The sequence below is a fragment of the Pelobates fuscus genome, chromosome 4, assembly GCF_036172605.1.
Source record: "Pelobates fuscus isolate aPelFus1 chromosome 4, aPelFus1.pri, whole genome shotgun sequence".
NCBI classification, from domain to species: Eukaryota; Metazoa; Chordata; class Amphibia; order Anura; family Pelobatidae; genus Pelobates; species Pelobates fuscus.
Window position 1 is genome coordinate 300,736,918 of NC_086320.1, and position 23,668 is coordinate 300,760,585.

At 40.2% G+C, this 23,668-nt stretch overlaps 1 protein-coding gene across 7 annotated transcripts in view; it reads right to left on the minus strand.

The window, feature by feature from the left end:
• Positions 1-23,668, minus strand: part of ZMYND11 (zinc finger MYND-type containing 11) — a 103,674-nt gene that overhangs the window by 13,104 nt on the left and 66,902 nt on the right. For all 7 annotated transcript variants that reach the window (XM_063452253.1, XM_063452254.1, XM_063452251.1 and 4 more), the window contains 6 exons: positions 21,081-21,173; positions 14,165-14,252; positions 11,331-11,386; positions 9,675-9,752; positions 6,286-6,404; positions 5,626-5,833 (listed from right to left, as the gene is read on the minus strand). In XM_063452253.1, the coding sequence (XP_063308323.1) occupies positions 5,626-5,833; positions 6,286-6,404; positions 9,675-9,752; positions 11,331-11,386; positions 14,165-14,252; positions 21,081-21,173 (642 nt within the window). The remainder of the gene's footprint in view (positions 1-5,625; positions 5,834-6,285; positions 6,405-9,674; positions 9,753-11,330; positions 11,387-14,164; positions 14,253-21,080; positions 21,174-23,668) is intronic.

The following is a 23,668-nucleotide window of genomic DNA, read 5'->3' on the forward strand; positions in this document are numbered from 1 at the left end:
CATTCCCAGGTTTCCGCTATGCCTCAGGCGCGCGCAGCAAGGCCCTTGTGGGATGCAAGGCACACCGTCTATTATAGGTACTGTAGGCCAACACCCATATAGTTATTCTTTGTAATACTAGTACCATACGCACATCCAAGAGATCCATGCCCTGTGCTTGTTATATTTGTGTAGAAAAATGTTTGTGGTATCCCGAATTCTGTTATGGTTTTGCTGATGACTTGGGCTACAAAGCCGATGCTGAGAATATAACGTTCTGTTAACATGTGTTGTTCTGAAATGTATTGTATTACACTGTGCTGTATTAACCGTATCTTTGAATGACAAGCGGCTCTGACTACCACTCCCCACAGGCCTGCCCTGGGGGCCCGCCCCCTCCCCCCCCACCCCCACCCTGCCTTCCCCCTCCGCCCGCCTACTCGAGAGGGACACAAACCCACGGTGCTGACAGATGCCCCTACGCTACCGACGGACTTGACACTCCCCTTCTTCTCCCCCCTCCCCCTCCCCCGGACACGCAAGGATCTAGACAGCCATCTCCCGCGGCGGATCGGGAGCCGAGGGACATGGGTGCCGATTACATCCCCTCACGTGACACAGACTTCGTGGGTGGCCTTCCCCGCACCTCACGCAACTGAACTTCTTTGTAAATAAGACCGTAGTTCTACGAGACTTTCCAGACCCACAGTCTCCCGAACGCTGTCAACCGGTCTAGGTTCACACGTTGCATTGACTCTCCCTCCCCCCCTCCCCCCCCCCCTTACTGAATGACGAACCCCCATCCTCCAGGCGTCCGCCGTGCGGGGGCCGGAGCGGGATTCGGCCCGGCCCTGCTTAAATACTGGTCCAATAATACTGGGGGCCTCAACCAGCCGGAGAAACGTTCGCACCTGCTCCGCCGTCTTTGGGCGGAGAGGGTGTCCGTGGCGTTCCTGCAGGAGACGCACTTCCGGGGCCCAAATGCTCCCAAACTGGAAAACAAACGTTTCCCCCTGGCTTACTATGCCAACCACCCTGATTCTAAGAGAGCAGGCGTAGCAATACTGTTCGCACACAACACACCCTTCTGCCACGTAGAGACCCAAAGAGATCCGGGAGGCAGGTACATTTTTATCAAGGGTAAGATAGCTGACCACACGTACACATTCGCATGCTTATACTCTCCTAACCGCGGCCAGCACACCTTTCTTTCCCGCACCCTAAACAGACTGAACAAGTTCAGGGAGGGACTTCTTCTGGTAGCAGGTGACCTGAACATGCCACTTGACCCACTCCTGGACACGTCACGAGGAACATGCACGCACCCGCCGCACTGCTTGCGGACGGCTACTAGGGCTCTTACTAACTTAGGACTAGTTGACTGCTGGAGAACCGCACACCCCGATGACAGAGACTACACACACTTCTCACACGTCCACCGCCATTATAGCCGTATTGATTACATTTTCATGCCCCAGGAATACCTCTCCCTCCTACGCGACGCGCACATTGGAATCATGACCCACTCGGACCACGCCCCGGTTACAGTCTGCACGAGCTCCCCACTTTATAAACCAAAGGATAGGCAATGGAAACTGAACGTATCCTTGCTGACTGACCCGGTCACCCGCGCATCCACACATCAGACGCTCACACAATACTTCGACACTAACGACAACCCGGACACGCCACCCCTGACGGTCTGGGAGGCACACAAATGTGTTGTGAGGGGCCACTACATCGCCATTTGCACTCAGCGTAAGAGAGACAGACTCAAGCACTTCACCAATCTCACCACCAGGGTTACTGACTTGGAGAACATGCACAAACAGACATTGGACGACGACACCTACCTACAACTGACTGAAGCTAGGAGGGAACTTAGGGATCACCTTTCGCAGGGACTGCTGCACACACTGTCGAAGTCAGCCAGATACTTTTATGAACACTCTAACAAGAGTGGTCGACTTTTAGCACGGATGCTCCAGACAAAAAGACGGACACAACACATTCATAAAATAAACACACCCAGCCAACGTAGCACGCGACTCCCAGGAGGCATTCTTGAAGCCTTTCAGACCTACTACGCAGACTTATACAACCAGACACAGACCGCACACGGACAAACATCTCAGACACACCAACGACAAATCACCGATTACCTCTCCCAGCACATAGCCAAAACACTCACCCAGGAACAATCGGAGGACCTAGAACTACCCCTGACACTTGACGAACTTAGAGGTGCTCTAAAGTGCATGAAACCTCACAAAGCACCGGGCCCGGACGGATTACCGGTCTCATACCTTCGCACATTTAGTGACACACTCTTGCCTAAACTTCTCTCAGGTCTGAACTCGATTCGCGAAGGAGGGCAGTTCCCGACGGACACACTAGCCGCCACCATCACAATAATCCCCAAGGAAGGTAAAGACCCGTCTAATTGCTCGAGTTACCGCCCGATCTCGCTCCTAAACTCGGACCTTAAGCTCTTTGCCAAAGCACTAGCACTGCGGATCTCCCCGCTCCTCCCGGATCTGATTCACCCAGACCAGGTCGGGTTTATCCCGGGCAGGGAAGCCCGTGACGACACGATCCGGGCCCTTAACATCATCCATATCGCTAAATCCAAGAAACGCGAGGTTGTCCTGTTATCGACGGATGCCGAAAAGGCGTTCGACCGGGTAGATTGGTCATACCTCGCGTCCACCCTCCACCACTTCAGATTTGGCCCGCAGCTGCGCAACTGGGTGGCGGCTTTGTACACGACCCCGACAGCGCGCATTCGCGTCAATGGTGCATTAACGAAACCTTTCCCCATCAGCAATGGCACGCGGCAAGGTTGTCCCCTGTCCCCCCTCCTGTTTGCCCTCTATCTAGAACCTTTCCTGGAGGCGGTCAGACGGGACGGGGGTATTACGGGGGTGACTCTGGAAGCAGAGGAACACAAACTTGCCGCCTATGCTGATGACATGTTGTTCTTCCTGGAACAACCCTTAATTTCCATCCCTAACCTCCTCAAAGCGTTCCGCGATTTTCATCGAGTCTCCAACTTGAAATTTAATATGACCAAGTCAGAGGCCTTGCCTCTACTCGATAACACCGAGCTGGTTGATCGGTTGAGCTCAGAGTTCGCCTTCTCTTGGCGACCAGATAGACTACGGTACCTGGGCACTTGGCTACCGAGAGATCTCGCACAACTCTACCCGATGAACTTTCCCCCCCTACTCGCAATTATCCAAAAGGACCTTCTACGTTGGTCCCTAATGTATCTCACCTGGTTCGGCCGCATACAAGCCCTGAAAATGAATGTCCTCCCCAGACTACTATATCTTTTCACGACATTACCTGTCGCGATCCCGCAATCGTTCTTCCGTACACTGGCCAGAGACATCCGTAGCTTTGTATGGAACCGCTCCGCTTCCCGCATTCGCAGAGCCACCCTGGAACGCCCAAAGTCAGCAGGGGGGGCCGGACTACCTTCCGTGCAACGATACTACCAGGCCACACATCTACAAAGGGTGGTGGACTGGCACGCGAACACGGGTGCCAGGAGATGGGTGTCCATGGAGGTACGGCAATCCCGCGGTACGATCCCTGCTAGACTCTGGCTTAGCTCCCTTACATATTCTGAGCTCCGACTCCAAAATCCCCTCATAGACGCCACCCTTAGGGTATGGTGTTCACTACGCTTCACGCACAGGCTCACCACATCACCTAACCCACTGACCCCGATCACACATAACCCGTCTCTCGCGGACGGTCTCACCCCCGCGGCAATGCGAAATTTTCACCAGACGGACTGGCTCTACCTGCATCAGTGGATCGCAGACAGAGCCCTTAAACCGTTACCCGATGTCATATCGACCCAGCAACCGACCCTGATAGACGCGTTCCACTATCACCAGGTGAAGACATACTACACAAATATTCAAGGCAAAGACCACATTCACAGACAACTGACCGACTTCGAACAACTGTGCACCGACAGAAAACACCTTGATCACGCTGTATCCCACCTCTACGTACGCCTACTGACACCGGACAATGAGGGCACACTGGGGTTCACGGACAGGTGGGAGCGGGAGACGGACACGCGCTTGACTGCCCAGGAGTGGGGCAAAGTCTTTCTCCTAACCCACAAATGCTCCATTAGCTCCAAATACCAGGAGATGAGCTACAAATTACTCACGCGATGGTATAGAACCCCAGAAGTGCTCAGACACATGCACGGTACAACCTCTGGCGACTGCTGGAGATGCCACTCCGCCCTGGGCACCACCCTTCATATCTGGTGGTCTTGCCCACGCATAGCTCCATACTGGCACATGATACACGACAAAATTAAGGAAATCACGGACACAGACCTCCCATTCTTGCCATTGGCAATGCTCCTCCACCACACATCCATGCCCATTCAACAGTACAAAAAATCCCTCACAATACACCTGCTCTCTGCTGCGAAAAGCCTTATCCCGCTGCTTCGGAAAAGCCAGGCGGCACCCACTTACAAGCAATCGGTCGACAAGGTTGAGGAGATCCGTGGGATGGAAATGCTAACTGCGTCCCTGCGGGAGCGCTCGGACAAGTGCGCCCTCCAATGGTACCCCTGGACGTCCTATACTGCACGGGGACGGGCCTGACTCCGTATTCCCGGCCCCCCAGGAGACGCCTGATACCCTCGCCTGCTACCCCGACCCCTATCCCTATGACGAAGATTAGTTCCCAGACCCAGCCACCCCCTCCTATACCCAACCATTGACTCACCTGACAGCTATAGACGCGCCTGTAATACATTTTACACCCGAGGAAGGTGCCCCACATCGCCAACCACAACCCGCTTAGGCGGACACGCTGTACATTGATTGTGACAATGTCATTGGTGAAACATTATACTCGACTATGTATCAATGCTGGGCTCGATATACTGAGCCGATGTATGTCATTCTTTGCAATTTGATGTTTGTTTCCCCCACCCCTCCCCTCCCTTTCCTTTTTTCTGTACCCCTTCCTTACTTGAAAAATCTCTCATAAATAAAGAATGTCTAAAAAAAAGAAATAATTCACTAATTTGACAACCCCATGTGCCCATTGATGCATAGAAATGAATCGGCCGGTTTATATTAACTGTTAACTTGTAATTTCAAAAGATCTCTTGTGTAATTTTAAAAGAACACTAAAAAGTAAAAAGCTGAATATAAATTAAACTTAGAGTGTTGGTTTTAGCGTTAGATTTATTAAAAAACCCTTTCCCCAGCTTGTTTCAAAGTACAAATTGTTATAAAACCCACTTTATTTCAGAGTATCTCCATGGAGTAGCCACTCTGCCTACGGTGAAGTCATCAATATTGATGACTTCTGCCCAGTCCATTGCTTCTCACACAGAAGCATTGAATCCATTGCTTTTCTATGAGAAGCATTAAGAGCATTTCACATCATCATGCTAAGTGTGATGGAACCAAACATGAAGAGTACAGGCTCATGAAGAGCTTCTCGTGGTTCTTAGTCTGAGGGCCATTGGAGCTTTGGTATTGTGAAACAGCAATACTTAACATTGAATCAAAAGGGTATTTGCACCAATACCTTTACATTCAGATTAAATGGTTTTGGTGCTTAATGTGCCTGGTGCTACACATGATTGCTCACCTGTTCATTACTGGTTGATGAGATGCTGGCTTCAGCTTCTTCTTCTCTCTTGTCCTCACCTTTGGGTTTCCAGAATCTTCCCTCACGGACGAATCGTTGGTGCAAGTCTAGTTCATCACAGGCTTTTTTCCAGCCCATGCTGCGTTTTACATGAAGCTGATGCACATTGACAGTAATTTCTTGAATATTCTCTGACGGGATCCAGGCTCTAGTATCAAGAGAATGGGAGGCTTTAAAACACATTATTAGGACTTAAAAATTTAAGTTCTATGCTACTAGCCAGACCTTAACGGTTACCTGTCCATAGCACACTCACCAGAGGTACAGGGGCACCAACATTATCATTGAATTATGTTACTAAAGAGGGCCAATCAACACTGGAATTACATATTTTTGCAATACAATCCGGAGCTAATTCATTAAAATAACAAAAACATACTAAGATTAAGGAGTCAAAAGCTAAATTTCCCTTGGTTTCTGATGTTTGTAATTCAATTTCTGATGTTTGCAACCCCACGAATAAGCTAAACATCTGAGCAAAACACAATAAAATAAAATGCAAAAAAAAGAGAAAGTAGAAAGGCTTGGGTTTTTTACTTAAAACGTTACACAAGATCTTGCAAGGTTGGTGGAATGATATCTCTCAATTCTTAGTTTTACCTCTGGTGATGATGGCCGAAGAAACGAACATCGACTTGATTGTCCTCTTTCTGCATAACCTTGGCTGGCCAGAATCCAAAACCTTTCATTTTGGCCCAAACTAGCTCATGATTAGGTGTCTGGAAGAAACCATGATTTAGGTCAGTACTGGTCAAACAGAAACCAATACAAATAAACGTAAATTACAATGCAGTGAAATACAATGCAAGATGAGCACGCTGTGCCTTATACTTTTTACAAGGCCCAATGTGACATAAAACGCACTGGACTCCTTTCTCTATTTTCTTCACTTCTTATTTCTTACTTAAAACGGTGCTGAGTTTATTGTGCGCCACATTATTCTTATGGCAATTTGTGAACCTTTATCTACACATATATTATCTTAAGATTGCCCCTGGGTCTTCATATTATTTGTACCTTATTGTCGTCGTTTATCTGCTGTACAATTCCTGTGTTGGACTTTTCTTTGTACGATTTCTACAAAAATCTCAATATATTCTTTTTTTAAAAAGCATTGTGTGATTGACTGGGATGAAGCACAATCAAATACAATGCAGGTTAGGGGCACACCAAGTGGCATAGATATTCTACTCCTGCTGTATTCTAACCACCACCCCTATGCCAATGCAGACGGACAGGAAAGGGCAGGCTGAAGTACCAGTCTGGTAAGTTTATTTATTTATTACTGGTATTTATAAAGCGCCAACATATTCTGCAGCGCTGTATAATTAGGGGAGAACGTAAAATATACACAGACAAATGCAAAAGGTAGAGAGGGCCCTGCCCGTAAGCAGAGATCTAGCCATTGAAGCTCTTTTATACAAAGTTCTTAGCTAGATAGGCCGTGAGCTTTAAATCTTAAGTTAATCTAACTGCATAAAGTCAGCAGGTCCACTGATTTTCTACTTCCTATATTTCCTCTCACATTATGTTTTAGAAACATATATATCCTGCAATTAGTGCCCAGGATATTGTCCACTAAAGTTAAGTCTTTCTGAATTTACCTAGTGTAGCACAATACATTTTAACTACAATCAGTACCCACAATTAACTAGATAGACACAAATGTTCCATTTAATGTACTAGACACAAATAACACTCAAGCTCAGAATGTGTTCCATTTAATGTACTAGACACAGCATACTGTGAACTGTTCAAAGAGCGTCGTCCTACTGCAAGCTATATATCAAGTGTTGGATGCAAGTTAAATATCAGAACACTAATTAAAAAAATAAATTTTTTGTGCAAATAGCTCTGGAAATGAAGGAATCAATTTGATTCAGAATTGGATTCCATATTTGCTGCTTTTTTTCCCCTACAGCCAATTTAATGTGAGTACACCCAAGTTTTAGAAATTCAATAAGAATGTAGTGTTTTCATTGCCAGGCAAGCTCTGCTTTTCCTAACTTCAACAAAAGCAGTACTAAGACTTCTCTTTTAGAGCCATGGGAACAAATATACACACACAGAACAATACAGCAAAGGAGACCCTTGAAACAAGGGGATCCCAAAGGAAGTAGCTCTGGATACAGAAAAAGAGGTGTATATAGTACCAGATAATAAAAGGAATAAGCAGAAGGAAGAGAGGGAAGTTGCATTTAACAATGGGTAAAGGGATAGAAAGGGTAGGAGGAAGGGAGCAAAAAAGAGAGAACCCCTCTCCACCTTATACCACCCACAGCTTCCTAGGTAAAAGCAAAAATAGGAGCTGATAACCCCAAAAAAAGGCAATATGAAAAACTCCCTCTCTCATAGGCAGACTATAAGTCCTATGGACAAAAGGGTCCTAAATAAATAGCCCTAAATATAAGGTCCAGAAAAGGACTAAGACTGCCTATCTAGAAACCCTAAACAACTGGTAAACTAACTAACTTATACCAACATACTGACTACCTAAGTGCTACCCAAAGGGAAAATAAAAAAGAAAAAGAAAAGCGCTCGACGCGTGTTTCAGCGTGAATACACGCCGTCGTCAGGAGCAAGTTCGCATATCTCTCCCGTCATGCCGGTTAAATACCTGTTTAATTAGGGAGAAAGCCCTTCAGCTGATCGGACGTGTGGAGGGGCGTGGGTGAATGACGTGATATTACCACGCCCCTCTAACCGTGTCATAGCTGGTAACGTAGACCATTGGATTACAGTGGAATCAATCAATGTTGATCCGACGAAAGGGGGGGTAAATGAGTGACGTAAAGTCGCCACGCCCCCTTGCCGTATCATAGTCCATAGTGTGTGACTATTTGAGTACGACAGAGTCAATCACTGCAGGGGGAGGGTGCATAGTCAAGCATCACTCCCCTCAACATCGCGGTTAGTACAGAGATGAGTTATGAAAACAATCATCTCGCCAGTTATTAGCCAAGGCAAAAAATAAGTTGGTGTAGAACTTAAAATAATGAGATAATAAAGGGTCAAATACTTTAACCCCATCACATCAAAAGGTCTTATATACTGTAAATGGAAATACCCTCTACTGTCAAAAAACCCTGTACAGTGTTAAATTAAATTAGTTACCAAATACTAGATTATATGTAACTCACACTATACAGAGTGAGACAGGGAAAGGGGGAAAAGAAACAAAATTTCCAACATAATAGTTTGCTTCTAAAAAAAATATATAGAAGAGTATAAAGAAAGACCACCGTTAGAATTATGGTAAAGATATTACATTTATAATCTTACGCAATGGCTGGGCCAGTTAGATCAGCAATATAATCATGTCAGAGCCGGTAGGGATTTATGCAGTTATTCAATGAAAAAACAAAAAACTTTTTATTTACATATAAACATATTTACAGACAGCAATTAAAATAAGGTTAGACAGGTGGTTAAACCTATTTTCTGTTGATGGAAAGACCTATAAGTCTATAAAAATGATGTAAACAAAAAACCTTTGTTTAGTCCTTGTGGTGAGAGTGTTTTCAGCTTGTAGATCCAGTAGGATTCTCTTTGCTTTAACTTGCAATCCCAATCCCCTTTACGTTGGGTTTGGGTTATGAGTTCTATGCCCATAAAGCGTATCCTACTGGATGAATTGGCATGATGTGCTTTGAGATGCCTTGAGATGGGAGTTTCCAATTTCCTTCTAACTGAATTAACATGTTCCCTTATGCGGAACTTAAAGGGACAAAAGTCTTTCCGACATACTTGATTCCGCAGGAACATGTCAGAAGGTAAATTACTCCCTCTGTGCGGCAATTGAAAAAGGACTGTACTGAATGAAGATCCTGATTTGTAAACATCCTATGATAATTAAAGAGGTCATCTGCACACTCTCTTCACAGGTTATGAATACATTAACAGGAAAATGTTACATGGAACACGTTAAATACTACTAAAAAGTAAATACTAACATAATCTTAAGAAAAATGTAACTATTAAATACTTACACAGGGATAGCAGAACCAATTATCAGGTCGCGCATTCGACAAATAAAAGCAATTTTTGCAAAGCTGCAGCTCATCCAACTGAAATGAAATAAATTAAGATTGTTTTATATATATAACAAACATTAACTGTACAGTTCTCCGGCTAAGTACCCTAGCTAATTTTAAGTCCCTACTGATCTTCAACTTAATGGGAATATATTGATATAATATTAAACGGTCACTGTTTTAAAAGTCAGTTAAAGGACCACTCTAGGCACCCAGACCACTTCAGCTTAATGAAGTGGTATGGGTGCCAGGTCCAGCTAGGGTTAACTAATTTTTTTATAAACATAGCAGTTTCAGAGAAACTGCTATGTTTATCAATTAGTTAAGCCTTCCCCTTTTTCCTCTAGTGGCTGTCTCACTGACAGCCGCTAGAGGCGCTTGCGTGATTCTCACTGTGAAAATCACAGTGAGAGCACGCAAGCGTCCATAGGAAAGCATTATGAATGCTTTCCTATGCGACCGGCTGAATGCGCGCGCAGCTCTTGCCGCGCGTGCGCATTCAGCCGACGGGGAGGAGAAGAGGCGGAGAGGAGGAGGAGAGCTCTCCGCCCAGCGCTGGAAAAAGGTAAGTTTTAACCCTTTTCCCCTTTCCAGAGCCGGGCGGGAGGGGGTCCCTGAGGGTGGGGGCACCCTCAGGGCACTCTAGTGCCAGGAAAACGAGTATGCTTTCCTGGCACTAGAGTGGTCCTTTAATGCTTGTTTTTTGGTTTTGTAATTTTTATGCATTTTTATTGAAATGTATTTATTTTTAAAAGAGCCAGACTTTCAACATTGATAAATAAAGAGTGTGCTTTTAATATCAGCAAATGTTTAATTTACAAAACAAGTAGAGCCAAGTAAAAAAAAAAATAAGGACATAGCAAAATGTATACAAAATAAGTTTTTTAATTTTACGTATCCGTTTATCTTACATTTATCTTTATAAAGCCAATATCCTTTTTGCATATTTACAATGAAAAAAATCTTTGAGAGGCGGAATATGAGGGACGTAACTGGAGGTGTAGCAGACACACAGGAAGATTAGCAGAGGCTAGCAGGTGGAGTTCATTAACTGGGGGTATGGTTTTGGAAGGAGGGGCCAGGGAGTGAAAGGCTAGGGAGACTGAGTTACTACATTGTGGGGCAGGAGAGAGGAGGAGTTCAGCTGTGGTGGGAGGAATTGTGACATTACAAGTGAGGCCTGAGACGTTGGGAGTAATTTGAAGTTTTAAAACTCAGGAGAATTCATTTTATGAATAGTAATTTTGTTTGGTGACAGTTATCCTTTTAAAATGTAGCAAATTACATCATAATCCAATTCAGACAAAGCAAAGTCAGGGTATAGAAACACAGGTGCACAGCACAGAGCATATAATAATGATTGACAGGCAGCAAAGAAGGAGTCCAGTTGCATGACAAAGAACTATGGATATCTACCTTTTATGTTTTTAAACCTCACAAATATATATATATATAGAGAGATAAGTGAACATAATGTCTCCTTTAAATTGAAGTTAATTTAACGCTCCTTCCCAAGGGATCATGTTAATAGTGTTATAATGAGATTTGAATATATCTTTCTTTCAGTAAACTCATTTCAAGCACCAAGATCCCAATGTGTTTATTATTTACCTCATGACAAGTGTCCTTATACAACACCTTGGCTACATCGGCCTGCTCACTGTCATCTGTAATTAAAACAAATACACCTTAATAAAAAAATATATCCATAGGTCTGATATATACAGTCAGTAATATTTCTTCTATGTACCAACACTCTGCATTACATTGTCGTGTAACTCCATGATCCTAGCAAACTGGGGCTGTATCCATGCATCAAAACTACACCACACAAATATTCAGTGGTTCTGCTGCTTAGAGTGTCCCTTAAAGCACATTGAAGCACAAAAGTCAACCTGTAAGCATATATATCGTGTACAGACCTGTGAAATTTAGATTATAATAACCAAGCTGTGATTATAGCTGAGAATATTTCCAGACCAACAATTTATTCAAAATTCTACAATTCAGTTTGCTTGAATTGGCTCATAAACCTTAAAGAACAAACTGCATAAATAAGCAATCACAGGTGCAGTGCCCACTCACCAAGTGAAACTTTTATTGTGTCCTTGTGAAGTTTAATAGGCAATTCATTGGAAAATGTGCCTTTTAGTTCAGTTTTCAAAACGGCAAATGCCAAGAGGTGCCCAGTCTCAGTGGAAGTGTGTTAAAGGTAGGGGCGAACCATGCTTATATGCAGTAGTGGGATTTAAAAAAATTTAGTAACCAGTTCTGACTTTTCATGTTTCCAACTCCACAGGGCAAGCCAAAGACATTGTGCTGCCTGGATCCAAGACTTTCAACCCCCCGCCACAGTCTTGCACGCAGTCACTCATATATACCCTTTGGAGCAATATATATATATACATTATATATATAGATAGATATAGGTTTTATCATGCCAATGAATATTAAATGCATAAACGTATTATATATCGTGCCAATGAACATTAAATGTGTACACTTGGTACATCATGCCAATAAAGCAATAAATACATAAACTTGGTATATCATGCCAATAAACAATGCATATATTATGCCAACGAGCAGTAAATGCGTAAACGTGACATATCATGCCAATGAGCAGTAAATGCATAAATCCAAAATATTATGCCAGTAAATTCATAACATTTGTATATTATGCCACGTTCCCCCAAAAGGACTGCTAGTGCCATGTGCCCTCAAACATCCTGCCAGTGGTACCTCTTTGCCACCAGCCTCATTGTGCCATGTCTCTGCCCTTAGCCTCTTTGTGCTTTCTCTATGCCTCTAGTGAAGGTGACAGTGTGTGTGGGTGACAGTTTGAGTGGGATGGTGACAGTGTATGTGTGCTAGGGTGACATCCCACCTTTCATCCATGTATCTCCCTCCTTCCATCCACCTCTCTCTCCCCCCTTCCATCTGTGTCTCTGTTTACGTTACATATGCAATATGCTTCCAACTAACGGCTATCTATTCATTTGTCACTAGTTATCTGCCAAACAAAATTTACACAAACCGATATGAAACAAAAGCCGAGATGATCATAGGGAATAGTATTAGTTTTTATTAGTTATATCTACCATCTTGACATATTACGATGCAGCACAAGAATTTGTATTGTCAAAAGGAATAGAAAGACTCTAATCAGTGAACTATTAATGGCTCTCCATTACACTGCAACATATTGTCGAATGTAACTATGAAATGTTTCAGTTCTTTTAGACAATAATGGACGTATACAATGTTTCGCAATACATAATTCCTTTTAAAGCCTCATTTCCTAATCGAAGGTAAAGTCAGGACAATCTCTCTATAATCAATTTCCCAGTATAATGCATTTATTAGAAATATCCAGTAGGGTTCTTTAATCAAAATAAATATATCAAGACTTCAAAACATGTATAAAATGTCAAATCACCAAATCCCATCAACTAATCACCGGAATAGGGAACAACTAAAGGGGTCTACTAAAACCATACTCTTGAAAAATCATCGACTAATTACAATCACATGGACAATACTCCATATATAATGTGACAGCTAAACAGTTAACTACAGCATACATTTTATGGATTCATGGGAAAAGAAGCCCCCTAAATATATATATTTTTAAAAGAATAATATTAACTCTCACATTCTATAACCCCACATAAAATAAGAGCAATAGTTATCTTAACAACAATGCAAAAAAATTATTTAAAGACTATGAAGTCAGACAAAATGACCCTCATTGAAACAAAAAACAATATATTTATTTGACTACCAAAAAAACAAACCTCCTTCCTGATGGGAAAAATATCCCAAACCCTTGACAGAACCAGGAGATTAAAATGTTTCTGGATGGTACCCCACAAGAGTGGTATCTGGTGGACCACCTTTTCTTTTATCCAATTCAGCAATTCAGCAATACCAGCATTGCAAACAAAGGAGGGATCCGCACTCTCAACACTTGTAAACCTCTGTGCACTGTACCTAGGGCTGGCAAACCCTCATTCCATATAGTGAAGACAATGTAGTCCACTCAAGCTCTGAGTGCCTGGACTACATTGTCATAACTTTACAAGCAAACATTTTCACCCTGCTGTATTGATATTTGTGTACATTGAAACTGCATATAATAATAAGAAAAAGGCAATGAAATAATTGTTTCTGCATTTTGTTATTATTGGTTTGTAGGCCATTGTAATTGGTCATCTTTATTATACTGCATTGCTGTCTAAATGAGAATGGCTTGGTAGACAACTTATATCACTATCTTTCCTCTAGTTCAGCTTTTGATGATAACTATGTTGCTTCCCCTTCTAATGAGCAAAAGTGTACTACTACTACTTTGCTGTCAAGCTATGCTGTTCTCAAATGTAAAAAAAATTCCACAAATGTCTTTAAAAAAAACAAAAAAAAAAGTAAGGATAAAAGTCCAGTACCTCCATAAAATATAATTGTGTTGTGTAGAAGAAGTTGCGCGTCTGCCTTAAACTCATCATAGCTCTTGTATTTTCCTTCTGTTACTTTCTGTACAAAATAAAAAATGTGTTTAATTAAAGAGTTGCAAATGGGAAATCTCCAGTGATTTGCATTTACTTAATAAGAACGATATAACTGCATTGATTTCATCAAGCCAATAACATCTGTAGCATGTGAGTTATATAACAATTGTAAGCAACAGGTGATGGGCAGACACATTTATATGAGTAGGTATTGCTTTAAGACGGTTACCCAAGGATATTAACCACTGGGATTACTGTACCATTTGGTACAGCTATATATACGCCATATCCTTTCTTTGTTTTACTATCAGACGAGGTCCTGGGAATCCTTGTATTGTATACAGCATCCCTCACTAGCTTGTTGTACTATTGAGAGCGCCTATAACTTTTGCTTCTAATTGAGTTCAGCATTGTCTGAAAGCGTCCCTCCCCCCACCCCACTAATTTACATAATAACTTATAAAATTAATTTGCTACATTTTTTTATTAAACATGTGGCAGCAAAGGGGTATGTTTCATAGCAACCCCAAGCACCATGATCAATTCAAATCACTGAAGTGGTTGTGGTGTTTGGAGTAACCCGTCTTTAGGTACTTGTTTGATATTATTACATTTTCTTTATTACTTCCACTCATTCAGAATTAGCTATTAAACTTCTCATCTTACTATTAAGTCAATGCCATCTGCACTAAGCAGCATGTGTGCAGGTCTCTCACCATTCTTTTCATTCTAACTAATCACCAATTAATTTATGTGGTTTGTTTGTATACTCTTTGTGTAGAGTACACATATTAAATAATACTAACACTGATGGATTTGGGTCTTTTTTCAGACTGTATTACTATGTAATTAATGACAAAACAATATACGTTTTAACAATATAGTACCTGGTTCCACATAATGCCATCTGTCAAAGACGGGTAACACTGATTGTGCTAAAGGATGTTTTTAATACCTTGGCATGCCATCTGGGACATATGCGCATACATCCCAGTTTGTGACACTACAAGGTGAAATCAAATTATTTTTTTTTAGTCTAATTAATTTGGCTTTATGTACAGTTGTGCTCAAAAGTTTTCATACCCTTGTAGAATTGGTAATACATGTACCATTTTTAAATAAAACACGAGTGAGCAGGAAAAACACATTTCATTTGTTTCTTATGGGATTCATATTCAGCTGTAGGTTATAACAGAATGGCACAATCATAAAACAAAACATGGCAACAAAGAAAAAAATGAAATTACCCCTGTTCAAAAGTTTGCATACCCATAGTTCTTAATGCTGTGTATTGCCCCCTTAAGCATCAATGACAGCGTGCAGTCTTTTGTAATAGTTATCTATAAGGCCCATAATTCTTGCAGGTGGTATAGCTGCCCATTTGTCTTGGCAAAATGCCTCCAGGTCATGCAAAGTCTTTGGTTGTCTTGCATGAACCGCACGTTTGAGATCTCCCCAGAGTGGTTTGATGATATTAAGGTCAGGAGACTGTGATGGCCACTCAAGAACCTTTACCTTTTTCTGCTGTAACCTCTGGAGGGTCAACTTGGCCATGTGCTTAGGGTCAGTGTCATTCTTGAAAGTCCAAGAGCATCCCATGCGCAGCCTTCGTGCAGAAGAATGCAAATTGTCTGCCAGTATTTTCTGATAACATGCTGCATTCATCTAGCCATCAATTTTCACAAGATTCCCCAAACCTTTAGAGCTCACACTCCCCCAAAACATCAGTGAGCCACCAACATGCTTCACAGTGGGGATGGTATTCTTTTCACTATAGGCCTTGCTGCCCCCTCTCCAAACATAGCACTTATGGTTGTGACCATAAAGCTCTATTTTGGTCTCGTCACTCCAAATGACAGTGTGCCAGCAGGTGTGAGGCGTGTAAAGGTGTTGTCAGGCATATTGTATCCAAGCTTTTTTCTGGCATTGGTGCAGTAAAGGTTTTTTTTTCTGGCAATTCGACCATTCAGCTTATTTTTGTTTAAATATGTTGGTATTGTGCTCCTTAAATTAATCACACCCTCATTTTTCAGGTTATCTGTGGGTTTTTTTTTGTATCCTGAATAACTATTCTGGCAGTTGTGGCTGAAATCTTTCTTGATCTACCTGGCCTTCACTTGGTATCAAGAGATTCCCAAATTTTCCATTTCTTAATAAGTGATTGAACAGTACTGACTGGCATTTTAAAGGCTTTGGATAGCTTTTTATATCCTTTTTAATCTTTATAAAGTTCCACTACCTTGTTATGCAGGTTATTTGACAGTTGTTTTCTGCTCCCCGTGGCTCAGTATCTAGCCTGCTCAGTGCATCCACGTGAGAGTTAACAAACTCATTGACTATTTACACACAGACAATAATTGAAATTTAAAAAGCCACAGGTGTGGGAAATTAACATTTAATTTCCATTTTAACCTGTCACCTTGTGTGTGTGTAACAAGGTCAAACATTCAAGGGTAAGTAAACTTTTGATCAGGGCCATTTGGGTGATTTCTGTTATCAGTATAATTTAAAAAGGAGACAAACAACTATGTGATAATAAATGGCTTCGTTTGATCACTATCCTTCAATAAAATAAATGGTTTTTTTGCATGATCAATCATATTTTCAAAATCAATGTCAAAATTTCACAATTTCTGCCAGAGTATGCAAACTTTTGAGCACAACTGTATGTTTCATAAAGTTTTGTTTTTGTAGTGTGGTATCTCTAACTTATAACGTGTCTTGAGTCAAGGTGCCAAATTTGTTCAACTCTTTTAACCCCTTAAGGACCAAACTTCTGGAATAAAAGGGAATCGTGACATGTCACACATGTCATGTGTCCTTAAGGGGTTAATAGGTCTCTACAGACACTGTACATACAAAGATTCTAACTTTACTTTCTATGGTGTATCATTGGCTGATTGCTTTCTACTTTGTCAGGGTTATTCACTAAAGTGAGAACTCAAAGGGAATTTTAAATTTAACCCCTTCAGGACGGAGTCAATAGTGCACGTTCTGATCAAAACAAAACGTAAACAAAAACTGGAATTTGCGCTATATGTCTGTTCAACCGTAATTCACCTCTTTCATATTAAATGCACCCACACTTATTATATATCATTTTGTTCAGGAGAAACAGGGCTTTCATTTCATATAAAATATTTATATATGAAACAATTTATTATGAATAAAATAAAAAAAAACTGTGAGAAATTTGAATTTTTTTTTTTTTTAATTTGTAGTTCCGCCTCACATTTTAGCTGTAAATGTCATAATACTGTTAGGTTTTACTGCAACAAAATGCACATATTTGTAATCAGCGATGTCTCACGAGTTCAACAGTACCCTCCATTAACAGGTTTTATGGTGTTTTGGAAAGTTACAGGGTCAAATATAGAACGTTCCATTTTCAAATTGAAATTTACCAGATTAGTAATGTTACCTTTGAGACGGTGTGGTAGCCCAGGAATGAGAATTACCCCCAAAATGGCATACCATTTGAAAAAGTAGACAACCAAAGGTATTGAACGGGGGGTATGTTTAGTCTCTTTTAGTAGCCACTTAGTCACAAACACTGGCCAAAGTTAGCGTTCATATTTGTTTTTGTGTGAAAAAAACAAAAAACTAATATTTGGCCAGTGTTTGTGACTAAGTGGCTACTAAGAAAGACTGGACATACCCCACTTGCAATACCTCGGGTTGTCTACTTTTGCAAATGGTATGCCATCATGGGGGTAATTCTTATTCCTGGGCTACCATACAATCTCAAAGGCAACATAACCAACCTGGCAAATTTCAATGTCAAAAAAATGAAATGCAAGCCTTATATGTGACTCTCTAACTTTCCAAAACACCATAAAACCTGTACATGGGGGGTACTGTTATTCTCGGGAGATTTCACTAAACACAAATATTAGTGTTTTAAAACAGTAAAACATATTACAACAATAATATAGTCCATAAAAGTGCCGTTTGTTTGTAAAAAATGCAAAAAACGTCACTTTTACTTAAAATATCATCGTTGTAATACAATTTACCAGTTTTAAACACTAATATTTGAGTTCAGCGAAGTCTCCCGAGTAAAACAGTACCCCCTATATACAGGTTTTATGGTGTCTTTGAGAGTTACAGGATCAAATATAGTGCTTTTGAATTAAATTCTCTGCACTTTCTCCCTTTTTTTGTCTGGCATTTCAATCAAATGTTAATTACTCAAATTACATAATTATGTAAAAAAAATTCCTTAAATATACACGTAGAATTTTAATATATATGCATTTATAGGTATTTAAATTCTACGTGTATACTAATGTAAACTTTTATGTAATTATATGTATTTATCTATATATATATATATATATTTGCGGTTATTTGTATTTTATATATAGATAGATATATATAGTATGTCATTCTAAGTGTATTCTGTTTCCAATATATATATATATTAATAACAAAATACAGTTAGAATGAAATTACATATGAATATATAATTTATTTTTAATTTTGTTTCAATATTTTATTTAGTTATTTTATTTATTTATTTATTATTGTAATTATACGTATATATATATATGTAGATCTATTATATATATACTATATATACATATTATATATATGTAACGTCATTCTAAGTGTATTTTAATACTAATATATATACTAATATTAATATTAAAATACATTACGTATGACGTTACATATATAGAATATGTATATATATTATATATATAATATATATACATATATTATATATATATAAATACTTTTATTTTATTTTAACATGTGTATTTAATTTTTTTTTTACACTACCTACCAGCAGGGGGACTGTCTAATATTTTAGACAGTCCCCCTGCTGGCAGATGCATAGCCAGCTATAGGGGGCCATGTGATCGCTCTTTGAGAGCGATCACATGGCCCCCGGGGGCCTCATTTGCCGGAGGGGGGCTGCCTGGGCTCTCAGGCAGCCCCCCAGAAGAGGATCGCACGGAGGTAAGTATAGCTTACCTCCTGGGGGCTTCAGCCGTTACGGCGTTCTATGCCGCCGCAACGGCTTTAAAGCCCTTTAAAGCCGCGATGGCATAGAACGCCGTAACGGCGTTAAGGGGTTAAGGTAAACATTACATAACTGGAAACATTATCTAAGTCAGCAATGCTTTCAGTTTGGCTACTCTGGCCTTAAATTTTAAATCCTCACTTTAGTGAATAACCGTGTGTGGGTTTTTTAACCCCTTAAGGACCAAACTTCTGAAATAAAAGGGAATCATGACATGTCACACATGTCATGTGTCCTTAAGGGGTTAAACAGTGATAGAAAATGGTTTTAGATGATAACTCAAAGTCAGAGGGACTCAAAAGTTGTTTTTAATTAGTCCAATTACTTTAGCTCTATGCATATTTACAGGAACACTATAGGGTTAGGAAGACAAATATGTATTCCTGACCCTATAGTACTAAAACCACCATTTAGGTGGCTTGCACCCCCTTAGTCCCCTTAGAAGGGGTTAAAACTCACCGCACGGGTCCCATAGGGAAAGCATTGGATTTGCTGAAATCAGCAAGGAGGTGGGATGGGGCATTGGCCAATCAGCACCTCCTCATAGAGATGCATTGAATCAATGTTTGTATGAAAAAGCCTGAAGAGAATGATTATACTCACCAGAACTACATTAAGCTATAGTTGTTCTGGTGATTATAGTGTCACTTTAATACATTTTTTTTTTTATATAGTGTATTATCTCTAACTTATAACAGATTTTGCCTCATGGTTTCAAACAGTTTCAACTCCTTCCCTAAACTTTACTTTCTATGGTATACCATTGATAGATAGTTTTGTACTTTGTGTGTTGTTTGAATCAGAAACAGAAATGATTCCATTCGGCTGGAAAAAAAATGTAAAATGATTTACTTAGAAAAAATCCCATAGACTTAAATAGCTTCTGTAGATAAATATATATATATATATATTTATTTGTTTTTTTTTAATCACACAATGGAATGATTTCCAAACCATTGCTGGTAGACAGCCACTAGAGGTGGAGTTAACCCTGCATGGAAAATATTGCAGTTTCTCAATAACTGCAATACTTACAATTACAGGGTTATGGGGACAGGGCACTGCATCCAGACCACTTTAATGAGATGAAGTGATCTGGTTTCCTATAGTGCCTGTTTAATACACCAATAATAGGAGGGTAGTATGGGGTGGAACAGAAGGTGTAGGTAACTTGGCCAGTACCATGGGAATAAATATATGATTGGTCACACACTAAAGCTCCTGGTGTTTCTTATTGCAACCACTACTAGACGGGCAGACAGCTAGTAGTGTCAGGGGCCCCAGATCTCTTGCAATTTTGAACCCATACTCCTAATCTATTTTTTTTTTTTTTTATTAATAATGAACACAAACATGTGAAAATGCTCATTTTAAACCTCTCAGTTGTTATTCTTTGAAGTTCATTGTCAAGCGATGTACGTTTAGATGATTCATGTTTAAGAATCTGTTTATACTCTGCCTCCCAAACGAGCTAAACCCTCTGATGCTTACCTAATGTGCTTCACCTTTTCAATGTACTTTACTCTTTTTTTGTTTTGGAATATTCTGTTCTTATATATGATGCTAAATAAAGATTTTCAAAAAGAATGCAAATTTTAAGTGCTGAGGCAAGCATCCCTACAGGAAATGCACCTGTAAGTAGTTGTTTACTTTGCATTCTGTAAATATAAGGCCTGTATACAACCCCACTAAAAGTGAATCTTACCAGAACATCTTACCAGAACATTGTAAATGCCAGTAATTAACAGCGTTCTGTAACTACGGTAACTGTTATTAATACTCCAATTAATACACAATTCAAAATATAATTAGGAATGCTTATACCTCATTAATGGTTGTTACATCAATAGCTGTGTGTACCATCCGCCTGTACATTGAGTGTTTGCTGTCTTTTCCCTTTTTGTTAAGTTCGATTGCCTGGAAAAAAAACACAAAAATTGTTTATGATTAAAAATAAACAAAATACACTTCTTGTCAGCTAAAATTCACTAAAATATGTTCAAATCCAGCTGAAAAAAAGATCCGCTCACTTCTAGATTGATCTGATCATTTATCATTTTTGTTCAGTGATACATTCACAGCTATTAGTAAATTATCAGGTTATATGAAGGTAAAGGGATATTATACTCAGTAGAATATGAGAAATAAGATCTGTTGGCATCATACATTAAGTAGGCTATACATTTTTAAATATTAATGGATGATGAACTGAAGTAGCTTAAACAAATTAATATATAGCCAATGGAACAGCCAAAAGATCAATATAGTAGGTCAGCATGCTATGTAAACTAGACAGATTATCAAGTAGCTATATAAGGGAAAATAGGGAGATGTATCTGTCCTATCTCTATACACCTATAAGTTTGCATGTCAGCCAATTCCAAGACAATCACAGGCTGGCCCAGAAATCCTGCAAAAACCAAAGCGTCTGAAAAAGCCAAAAGTGCCTCTCCCCCGGGGTCTGGTGTGATCCAAAGCCTCAGTATGTAGCTGCTATAGTGGGTTATCTTGGATTTCAGGGGGAAGTTTATAATCCTGTCACATAAGGTATTGTCCTCGATGGAGCTTTCAAAGGCTCCAGTAACGCACAATAGACCTCTTCCAACTGGCGCGCAGCCTACATAAGTCATGGGGAGTAGGGAATGCACCAATGATTTGCCTGGTTGTGGTTATTGCTCTTCTTTCGAATATGTTGGTCCAGTTTTGGACAGAATCCTGCGCATATGGCCTCAATGACCTAATCAAAGGCTGTCGTTTGAGGGCAATCCATTTACCCTGACTATGGAAGTATCAAAAAGGAATATGCGGCCATCTTAACAATTTGTTGATGTGCACACTATCTTAGCCGAGTTCATATCCACAAGAGGGTGAGTATAGGGCTGCTCCAGGGTGGACCGGAATAATCTCCAGTTAGGGGGAGAATGGGACTGCGGTGTGGGAATCAAAGCAGACCGCTTCCCATGCACATTGGCACTCCGGACTAGGCTGCCAAGAATCGTTCCAGAATGGCCAATCACCGGTAAAAAGACCCAAAAATGGTACCAGCATGGCTTGCTATTTATTTAATATCTTATTATTTTTCGAAAACGTAAAAAAAGGAAAGAAAAGAAACCGAGATATCATACATTATAAATATATATCCATACGCTACATTGCATTCTGTTGTACAATATTAGAATACCAACGAATAAACCAAATCTAAAATTCCCCCACTCTCCCGCCCATTCTCCCATTCTCAAGTTTCCCCTTCCCTAAACCTTCTTCCGTTGTATTACAATTTCTTATCCACTCCCGGTATCAAATTTATATTTGACCATTTTAAAAATTTGGTGTATGATATTATCTCTCAATCTTTAAATTTTCTTTCATTATTGTCTCATTAATAGTTCAAAGTAATATTTAAAATTTTAAGTTTTGATCTCTTTTAATTACTTTCTTTGTAACTTTTACATGGTGCCCATCTTTTATTTTGTTCCTGGCTCCTACATTTGTTCAGAAATATTATTTGTTCAATATTCTGTATCTCATCTGCCATATGTTTCCATTCTTCTAGTGGGGATGCCTGTGTCTGTCTCCAGTATTTAGGAGACACTCAATCCCAGCAAACATTTGGTGCACTGGAGCAGGACCAGCAATCCCACAACGATCAGGCAGACAAAAAGAAAATCTCCAGGCACTCAAGGTGTTCAAGCCGCAGGCAGATTTAATGAAACAAAGAAGAACAGCAACATTTCGACCTGCTAAGAGGTCTTTGTCAAACTAACACCACATAGTCAACTCAGTGTATACTTATCTTATGTGCAAATAATTAACCAATAGCAAATTTACATATAACAAGCAATTAAATCACATTCACATCAGTGATTAAACAAATCATGAAACTAGCAATAAAAATACATTAGTGCATTAATAGCTCACCTCTGTGTGTCCAAAGTAAGGAAGACAGTCTCTAGTATTTAGGGATTAATTTCTTGGCCAAATTGATTAATCTAATTGTAGGATATTCCAAATAAGATTTAACTGGTTGATTTGTATTGTGGATTAATATTTGAGAAGGGTTCATATTGAACTCCTGGTCATCCAAAGATCTTATTATGTTCACGATTTCCCCCAAAAACGGGCGTAAAAAAGGACAGGACCACCAGATATGGATTAAGGTGGCCACCTCTTTCATACAGCGCCAACACTTTTCCAAATTATTTTGTTTATTTTTTTGCAAGGTGTATGGGACCCTGTACCACTTAGTCAAAATCTTATATGCATTATCCTGTATCTTTATAGATAATGAACATTTAGGTGTTATTGTTGTTATTTTATTCCATTGATCATTCGGTAAGTCAATGTTAAGGTCGATCTCTCACTGCGCAATAAAGTAGGGTTTAGCTAGAATTTTGTTTTCTCAAAGGGGTTAA